The 10,210-nt window shown below is 36.2% G+C and overlaps 2 protein-coding genes across 4 annotated transcripts; one reads left to right on the forward strand and one right to left on the reverse strand.

The window, feature by feature from the left end:
- The first annotated feature begins 414 nt into the window (after positions 1–414).
- NAC084 (NAC domain containing protein 84) lies at positions 415–1,852 on the forward strand. Its single transcript, XM_039021465.2, is given in 4 exon segments — positions 415–817; positions 946–1,214; positions 1,346–1,610; positions 1,613–1,852. Coding segments are annotated over 4 exon segments (786 nt in total). The 5' UTR covers positions 415–630; the 3' UTR covers positions 1,678–1,852.
- An 883-nt stretch (positions 1,853–2,735) lies between these two features.
- LOC120069683 (putative pentatricopeptide repeat-containing protein At2g01510) lies at positions 2,736–7,806 on the reverse strand. 3 transcript variants are annotated; one of them, XM_090308403.1, is made up of 4 exons: positions 7,509–7,804; positions 4,790–7,183; positions 4,550–4,642; positions 2,736–3,056 (listed from the first exon to the last, which is right to left on the reverse strand). In XM_090308403.1, the coding sequence occupies exon 2, from the start codon at positions 7,124–7,126 to the stop codon at positions 4,880–4,882; it is 2,247 nt and encodes a 748-aa protein (XP_090164529.1). In that variant the 5' UTR covers positions 7,127–7,183; positions 7,509–7,804; the 3' UTR covers positions 2,736–3,056; positions 4,550–4,642; positions 4,790–4,879. The 3 variants fall into 3 exon arrangements, with proteins under 3 accessions (XP_090164529.1, XP_090164528.1, XP_038877391.2); XM_090308402.1 differs by having other exon boundaries at positions 4,790–7,165; positions 7,255–7,795; XM_039021463.2 differs by having other exon boundaries at positions 4,790–7,806.
- Positions 7,807–10,210: the final 2,404 nt, after the last annotated feature.

Raw genomic sequence — 10,210 nt, forward strand, 5'->3', positions numbered from 1 at the left:
AGATTATCTACTAAAGAATTCAAAGATTTAAAATTAATAAATGTATTGGAAAAGCTTAGAAGTGTATGTACTTGACAAGCAATGACAGTTCCAGAATCAAAATAATGCTTGAATTTTTTTAATTAAAAACAAATGATAAATAAAAGGAGTAAAATGCAGATGAACTTTTTTGAATTTTTTGAAATTTTTTAAAGTAAATGTTAAAAAAAAAACAGAAAAAAGGGAAAAAAAAGAGGGGGTTACTTAGGTTAGCGTGTTGATAATAATAACAAAGGAAGTCTTTTTTGGGGTTTGTTACGGGCACGCGGTTGTGAAAGCAACAACGCCGTCAAAAAAAAACAACAAAGGAATTCCGTTTCGAAAAAGTCAAAAAATATATATATAAATTATATAATATTATTTATTAAAAAAATCCGTTTGGGATTCCGAATTCTAGTCGGACTAGGATTTCCAATTTCTCACATTCCATAAAACGTAAAGAAAGATCCTTGTCTTTCTCATACACACCTCCACTTCCCTCTTCTCTCTTCTCTCTTCTCCTTCGTGTTCTTATAATAAAACCATTACCATATGGCTTCTTTCTTCTCCATTCTTTGAGTTCTTCCCACAGATCTCTACACAATTTTTCCAATGGAGAAGACCCCAAGCTTTGTCATCAATGGAGGAGGCATCAGATTGCCTGTTGGATATCGATTTTGCCCTACAGATGAGGAGTTGGTCGCCCACTACTTGAAGAGGAAGGTCTTTGATTTACCACTTCCTGCTTCTGTCATTCCTGAGTTCGATGTCTTCATTACAGATCCATGGGCTCTACCAGGTAATTTCAATTCATCCCATAGTTTCTTTTTCAGGGAGACCACACAAACACACTTTTCTCATTTATCATACAGTTCTTATTATGTGAAATTGATGGGATCCGATTCTGTGTTGTTGTTTCTTTTCTAGGGGATTTGAAAGAAAAGAGGTTCTTTTTCAGCAAACAGAAGAGTTTCTTGAGGAGGAGCGTTGGGTGTGGGATATGGAAGTCCATTGGCAAAGAGAAGTTCATTTTGAGCCAGGGGATGATGATGAACCAGGTGGTGGTTGGGCTGAGGAAATCTTTCGTTTTTTCTGAGTCAAACTTCTCTGAGAAAAGTAGAGCAACTCGGTGGGTCATGCATGAATATCGATTGGCTCGCTCTGCATCTGTAACAACTCCCAACTCAACAACACAGGTAAAGACAAAATTGACCATGGACTGGATTTATACTAAATTACCACAACTACCCTTTTCTCCAAACAACTCATTTCTTTTGTACTGTGGGTTTCATTTTGTTTTGGCTCTGGACCAATAAAAAAAAAGCAGGTTGAAGCGGGGGATTGGGCTGTGTACTGCTTGTTTCAAAAGAGAAGAAGGCTTAAAAGGCAAGGGGTGGGAGAGAATCAGAGATTGGCAGTAGCAGAGGAGGCAAGCGTATTGGATTTAACGGTGGAGGATCGTTGGGAATTTCCTCAGCCTTGTTCTTCTTCATGTTCAAGTGGAGTTACTGAAGAAGTCTCTTCAAATGGTACAGATCAGGAAGAGTGCAGCAGTGGTTTAGGCTTAGGCTTAGGCTTAGGCTTTTCTTCATATTTTCTCAAGCTCACGTGAGAGGGGTGTGCCTTATGAGACACCCTTCTTCAGTGGCTCAAAGTTGAATTTGTTTTGTTTGGGTTGCTTTGGCTCTGATTAAGCAACAAGAATGAGTCAAAAAGACAAGAAAAGAAAAGGCAAATTTAACTACTGCTACTACTCTTCCTTAGAGAAAAAGAGAGACAGAAAGATAGATGTCTTTTTACATTTCCACCTTTTCAATGCAATTTGAGTTTTTCACCTTTTTGTGTGCCCTGCTTCTATAATTCTACCAAAACTCGAGTTTCGAGATAATCATGAGGCTCGGGGAGAAGAGAAAAAAGTGGCACTTTTTTTTTCTTTTTTTTTTTTTTTTTTTTCTTTTTGGTATTTTAGCTGTGACTATATCAAAAGCCAGAATGGCCAAAACTATGAGGCAAATGAGACAATGTACAGCTTGTATATAATTATGAAAGATAATGATAAACTTAGGCATCCATTAAAGCGGACAAAGTGGTTATTTTGGTATCCAATTCAATAGGCAATTAGTGGAGAGAGAGGAACCTTCATGTGAGGCTATTCGTAATGGCATCTTTAGCATATGAATTCGATACCCCATCAGTAGTTTTTTAATATCTTCCCAAATCCTCGAATCTCCACGACTTTCTTGATTTTATATTTTTGTTGTTTTTTTTTTAAAGAGAGATTCCCTCGTCTTCTTCAATAGCCGTAGAGGTTTAAATTATTAGATTTGGGTTGGATATGTTTTCTCGTAAAGAATGGCTTTTTGTCGTGATGGGATGGCTGAGCAAGATTTAAAAATACAAGTATTGTGTTTTTTTTTTTTTAATTGTAGAGGGAAAAAATAAAATTCCAAGCTTAGGGCAACACAACGCCTACGGTATAAGATTCTTTTTGTCTACTGGTAGAAGACCTAAGAAATACAAATATCTCGAAGAAAAAACTGGGTGCAGCCGAGCTGCATCGTGCAGTCTTCTTGCACCCAATGAAAAATTGTCTTACAAAATTACTTTTTTGTATATTTGATGAGGGAATATGGATTTAATGCAGTCTATGGCTCCATCCAGAAGCTTTCTTCCCCAGGAAAAGATATTACCAAAAAAAAAAAACAAAAGAATCCTTCTACAGTTAAAAATTTTCCTGCTCTTACAATTTTTGTTCTGCTTCAACATTTCAAGAATTCAATGTTTTTTGTCGCTATAAACAAGCAAAAACGACGTCAGATTCCCTATGCAGCAGAACAGTAAAGTGGAGGTCTAAAGAAATATGGTTGAATGGGGAAGCAAAAGTTGGTTTCTTGCAGCAGAGGTTTTAGAATCTTTGAAGAGAAGATGATCTTATTAAAACATGGTAAAATTCTGCACGCCACGATATTAAAGAAGACAGATGAATATGTTAAGAAATTTAACCTGTAAGTTCTGGTGTGTAAGCTCCTGGAGTGGACCTGTCATGTCAATTTCAGAAATTCATTAGCAAGTACGAGAGGTACTGGTATTTTGCCATGTGTATGTCTGTCTATTTAAAGCAGCTAGTAATGACATTTGCCACAACTTTTAAGGCAATAATCTTCAACAATTGAAAAAAAGAATTTAAAATAGCAAAAATTTTTAACTCCATTGCACCAATCTATGGATAAGTCAGCCACCACATCAATATTCAATTAATAAGTGGTTTGTCAAAGTAGCAGCAGCTGATATTACGCAATCCTTGGAAGTGATCGACAAGAAATCTCCCGGTCTCATCTCAAATAGAGGGTTTTCGTTTCGAATTTCTAGTTGTTTTTCTTTATTTATTTATTTTTCATAAAGAGTGTCTTTAATCGCATGCCGAAGCACCAGCAGGACAAGAAATATGGCAAATCCGCACGTCTTCAGCATAACTTTATTCTAGTTTGAAGCATTAATAAAGAGACCCCGAAGCAAACGAAGGAAAAACTAAAAGCAGATAAGAGAACTTCAGAAAAACATATACAATATACCACATCTTGTAACGCCATGCCTAATTTTCTTATTTGGTTAATCTGAGACCGAATTAATATGTGCACAAGGGAGCATGTAACAGCCGTTTTGGCTCATCTACAGAATTGCAGGTGAATGCAAATCACGGTAGATCATAAGCTTAGTCACTTCGTTTGAAGAACCTTCACAAAAGAAATTCCCTCACGATCTTCTCAATAAGCTTAGTCACTTCATCAGGGCTTTAAAGGCTAAAATATAGTAAGTGGAAAGATAGAATGAGAAAGGGTAAGTGTCCCCCTTGGGGATTCAAACTTTCTTCCACTGTTATAATTCATTCGGCACTCTTTTCACCATAGGCTCTTAAAACAGTAAACATATTGGGCTATCACAGTAGAAAACCAAGTACTTCTGGAGCCATGACGTAGAAGTAATAGAAAAAAGGAACAGCAAAGTAGGGAAAAGGAAATGGTTGATACTATAATCAAATGCAGCACCATCACGCAACCATACCATGTTGAATTGTGAACACAATTATCAACTACCACACAAATGTGGAGGAAAAAATGAAGAGGCTACCTCAAATTGCAAACACATTGACTTGATTCAGTCGAGCACTCGGTATTCTATGAAGAATAGAAATACATTCCCGTTTCTAATTTTTTTTTTATGAAGAATAGAAATACTCAAATTGTAAACAGATAGGTTATACTTAATAGTGAACCACGGCCACCTTAAAAGAGAACACATGGATGGAGAAAGGAAATCGACCATTCATTGTGACACAAGAATCAGGTTTGTAATATCTTTTCATTTCACATGCGTATAATATTATATTCGGCCTGTCTATGCAACCAACTTTGCACCAAGGCCACTATAGCTTTTATAATATATTTCCAGGTTCGTGACAACCATGAATAATCATATAGGTAACAAAGAAGAAAAAGATTGGAAATTATATCATGCACAATGCCTTGAGTACCTTGCTGATTTTTTATTTGGACAATATACAGCGGAACAAGCTTTTGAGGAAGGAGTCATGACACGGCCTATTTTGCTCTGCCTTGTAAAATTGCTAGCAAAATGAAACAAACCCTTAAAATTGTATGAAGAACCAGTTGATAGATAAATGATTTAGAATACTATCTTACAAATTTATTGCTTTAAATCAACCAATTAAACGGAACTTTTCAATAACACAGCATATGAAAACAACACTTACTGTAAAGAAGCAACTCTAAGTTCATCTCTGGAGAATGATTATGCATTGCTTGTTGTGATGATAGTTTAGACTGCTCATTAGATTTTATGGTCACCAATAATCTCCACAGGAGCAAACCCCGTCTTTAAAATGATGAAACCTACTTGAATCTCTAACAATAATTTTCCGTTCAACAATCTGTGAGATCACCTTGATTGCAGCATGACAGTCTGTACAAGCTCTCAAGTTTTTCATTACCATGATTGGCGACCCATCGGGTGTGTTGAGTAGAGCAAACGCAATCGCTAAGCGTTCACTGTGGTATTTAAGAGACTCAATTTTAATAACCTCATCCACATCGTGAAGGGCACAAGTTGAGTCTGGCTTATATCCTTTCTTCTCCATTTCCTTCGCCAATGCATCAATCTTTCTCAAAATCTTCTTCATCTGGGGATGGGATTTATCGTTTGCAGAGAATACGTGAGTCTGATGTTTGATTTCAACCCAACTATAGGCTGGGACCTTTCTAACCCCTCGGTCCCTCATTGCCTTCTTGACCTTTGCAACATTGTCCCACTGACCAGCTACCGCATAAATATTAGACATGTTGATATAAGGAGCAGCATCTCGAAGATTTTCCATATTAAAAAGATGATTCGCTGCTTTCTTGGCCAATTCATGATTCTTATGAATTCTGCATGAGTTTAATACCGAAGACCACATAATCTCATCAGGCTCAAATGGCATTTGAGTCATTAAATTTTCAGCTTCATCAAATCTTCCATTTCGACACAATACATCAACCATTGATGTATAATGTTCTCTCTTAGGAGTGACTTCATAAATTTGAGTCATGAAGTTGAAGTGCCAAAGAGCTTCTTCAACAAAACCACAGTGACTGCAAGCTGACAGAACGCTGAGAAAACTAACAGAATCTGGCTTATAGCCTGACTGAATCATCTGCTCAAATGAATTGAGCGTGCCTTCAACATTCCCATTCTGTGCATAAGCTGAGATTAAAGCATTCCACGAGACAGGATTCCTCTCAGGCATCTCTCCAAAAGATTGTATCGCATCTGTCATGCAACCACATTTTGCATATGTATCTAGCAACGCACTTCCAGAATATACATTGGACATAAACCCTGATCGAATTAGCAATGAATGCAGTTGCCTGCCCAAACAAATTGAAGCCAGATTTGCACAGGCTCTTAGGATACTAGCAAAGGTTGCTTGATCAGCAGGCACACCAGTTCTTCGCATGTCATTGAATACCTTTATTCCTTCTTCATGCTTTCCCTTCTGAACGTAGGCTGAGATCATGGCAGTCCATGGCACTGTACTTTTGGATGCAATATTATCAAATATCTTCTGAGCTTCCTCATCTCTATCACATTTTGCATACATATCAACCAAAGCATTTTCTACCACAGGTTCAAAATTGGCTCCAACTGCAATTGCCTGACAATGTATTTGCCGACCCATTCTCAAATTAAGACTATTGGTAGCTACACTCAATAGTGTTGCAAAAGGGAATTGCCTCCGGTCAAATCTAGTAAACTGTAATTTCCTGAAAAGATCAATCGATTCTTTGAATTGCCCATTCCAAGCATAGCTTGTAATGACTATATTATATGATATTCCATCCAACTCTGGCATCTCATAAAAAAGCTTCCGTGCCTCATCCACTTGGTCCTGCTTTGAGTAAAAATCTAGTAATGCATTTCCCACAAACACGTTCCAAACGAAGTTGGTCTTGAGAACAAGACCGTGAACTTGTTGTCCAAACTTTGTGTCATCTAGACCAACAGCAGCACAAAGGAGGGCTACAAACGTAAAATTTGAAGGCTTTATTCCACTACCATGCAGTTCAAGAAAGAGCTTTATTGCTTCTTCACTCAATCCCTCATTTGAGTAACCTGTCATTAATGCATTGAAGGTTACTGTGTCTTTGATTAACATCTGCTTGAAGAGCTGACTAGCTAAACATAAGCAATGGGTTTTGCAATAAGCATCAACCAACGAGTTGCAAACCATGAGATTATACTCATATCCAAGTTTAATGACATGGGTATGAATTTGAACAATCACATTCTTAGTTTCCAGTTCACCACAGCCTGATAACAAAGTCACTAGAGTCACATAATCTGGTTTTGTCTCTCCCCTTCTCATATCAGCATAAAGACTTAAAGCTTCTTTAGATTGATTAGATTGCAAATAACCACCAATCAAAATTGTCCATGACACTGCCGTACGTTCCACCGTGCCATCAAACAACTCTCTAGCTTTAGACAATTTCCCAAACTTAAGGTAACCAGAAATCATCATGTTGACAGAGATCGTATTCTTGCAAGGCATTTGATCAAACACCTGATGTGCGTGAAAAAGATCTCCTCTCTTGAGAAAATCATTGACCTGGAAGTTAGAGCGGCAAATATTTGCATTGAAACCCGTTTTAACAATGTGGGCATCAATAAAATGATTACCATTCAAGGATGGCTTTAGAGCTGGAGAGTTTCTTAGAACAAGGTTTTGAACTAAAGTCGCTCTATATGGCTTCATAGAAATTTAATCACCATTTAGCCACATAATTGAATACCACATATGTATGTCTAACACCAGCTAACGAGTTTTCCTTAGCATTGAACAGTGTACCTCATACAATCAACCCGAATTTAGAAAAGTTACATACAACAAGAAAACTAATGGGTAATCTTAAATCCATCATTAACAGACTTACCTGCTCTTCAGATGACAACCCAGAAGAGAATATTGCAAACTGCAAGGGGGTAAGGAAAGTGATTTTCAACTTGAAGATGTCTTACATGTTGAGACAGCCATTCGTTACATTTGGAGAAGTGTATCGAATGATCAATGATGGCGTCTTCTTCTGAAGTATTGGCGTCTTCAGAGCATTTCGAAGTGAAAAAACTTGATTCAAAAGTAGAATGGAAGTGAAGGGAATCAGATTGAGCTTCGTTGAAGTTAGAGAATAAACGAAGGCGCGAAAACTTTGCTTCGATGGATGAAAATGAGAGGCGCGACTTGCAAAGTTGCCAGATATTTGTAGGGGTTCCTTTGATTGTCTGGGCTGTGCTTGTTATTGATGTATTCGTTAAAGTATGGGCCTCGAATCTGGCCCATATTAGATGGGCTAATGTCATCTGCTTCTTCCCATTGGAGCGCATTGAGCTTCTCATATGAATCTTAATAGTAAGCTAACATGAGAAATTCAGTCCTATGACACCAATTACACTTTCATTTAGAAAAATAGTAAAATACAAAATTATTTTGAATTATAGTAAACTGTCTTCTTTTCATATGATAAACTTTTTTGAAATTCCAAAATGTCTCTATAATCCGTAAATACAGTGTAATTATATTAGATTGATTATGGATTTGATGTAGCCCCTTGTTGGGTACCTTATTCTGGTAACACTATTGAATGCAGCCCACTATGTAGTTGTTACGAGGAGTTGTAAAGTGTTACGAAGTGATCCTAATTCGTTCATATTGGACATTAGGAGTGGGGGTGTCCTTGTACAAAAGGTTTTGTACAAGATCGAATCAGGAAATGAGTCACTCTTACTTTAAAACATTGTTTACTGTTTAACACTGACTATTTCAAAGCGATGACCTAGGTAACTTCCTTAATCATGAACTAACTATGAATTCCTATTTATTCGGGATTACATTTAGATTTGCATAGGTGAAGGTTGGCTCAACAACGCCGGCTCAATAAGACTTCCATTTTAGGGGTAAGATTGGATAGATAACTGGGGATATAAGGTGCAAGAGGGAATTCACTCCTACCCGCTTTAGGATAGTAGAGAGGTTGTCCTTAAATGCTAATTCTAGGTCTTGAACAAGGGGCCTCATCCTCTCATTACCCCGAGAGGGATTTGGTTTTGTTGATTGGATTACAAAACAATTGTTCATTAGGGATGAGCGGGACTTAAGGAACAAAAGGTAATTTCGGGGGTAAAATAGATATTTGATCTAGTCGTTATTACGAACAACCTGTAAAGGGTTGACTTACTAATCATGTTATATCGAGTGTACATAATATATCTACAGTGAAGAGAGTTCAACTATAGGCTTTAGTGGAGTGGCCCATTAGTTAACGAATGGAAGTTAGATCGGTCTAATGAGTTTAGCCGAATCATTGGAGCCCGTGATCTATAGGTCCATGAGGTCCCCTACTAACTCGAAAATGGATTAGCTCTAGAATAGTGTGATAAGTTAATTTGAAACGTTCAAATTAAAATCAAAAGGAATTGGAGAATATATATTTAAATATATGAAGATGAATTTGTGTAAAATTAATTTAATATTGGATATTAAATAAATTAGGATTATTTAAATTGTTTAAATAATTATTTATTAATTTTATTAAAAAATTAATTTGTGAAATTAATTTCTAAAATTAATAAATTTTTATTTTAAAAATAAAATATGATTTTAAAATCAATTTTAGATTTTAGAAATAGAAAATTACAAAAAAAAAAAAAGAAAAGAAAAGAAAAGAAAAATGTGTTTTTCCATGTTCATCTTCAAGAGTAGCTCACAATGAAACTCACCTCCTCCTTCATTTACTCCAAGCATGAGTTGCATCCCATGCAATCTTTTTGCATGATAGTCTGCAATATATTGAAGAGATTGGAGTGAAGTGAAGGTGATGCAACCGAATGAATTTTTTTGGAAAATTCGGATGAAGATGTTTTTCATTTTGGGTTATTGCAGTGAGCTTTCTCCAAATTCCCTTAGATTCTAGTTATTTTGAGTCTCATAACTTAGAGAGAATAGTAGGAAAGATCTTGTGGTGGTCTGTACAAAGATTTTGGAGGATTTTGCCGCTGAAAATAGAGATTTCAATGGTTTGTTTTGAAACCCACTAAATTCTGTATAAGCATATTTCTGTTTATGCCAAAATTAATGAATTAGAGTGCTTATTGATCATGATGTCTTCCGCTGCGTTCTGCTACTGATCACAGTTGATTTCCTCTTTAACAACTTCTTGAAGAACATTGAATCTTGATTGAAGAAAAATTTAATTTGAGAATTGAGGTATAAGGGTTAATTGAGGACCCTAACTTCAGGTTTGAGTTATTTCTTCTTAACTTTATAAATGTCGTCATCGAGGCTAATACCGCCATGGACCACTCTTAGATTCGAAATTTCTTTCAAAATACTAGTAACCCATGATTTTTTTAAAATATTTGCAATGTCGTATCCATGTATTGTACATTTGTAACTCCTTAAGTTTATTTATGATTTTAATGCTTTAGATTTATGGAAAAATTAATAATAATAGTAATAACATTCAAAAACTTATGGGAAGGAATTACAATGTAATTATTTTTTTTCCTACCAACTAATCTTACTTTGCAATTGAGAGCTTCTTCAGTTTTGGAGTTCAAATAGGGTTTTTTGCTTGAACTT

This window comes from Benincasa hispida, chromosome 1, assembly GCF_027475165.1.
Source record: "Benincasa hispida cultivar pf3 chromosome 1, pf3_genome.v1.1, whole genome shotgun sequence".
Taxonomy (NCBI): domain Eukaryota; kingdom Viridiplantae; phylum Streptophyta; class Magnoliopsida; order Cucurbitales; family Cucurbitaceae; genus Benincasa; species Benincasa hispida.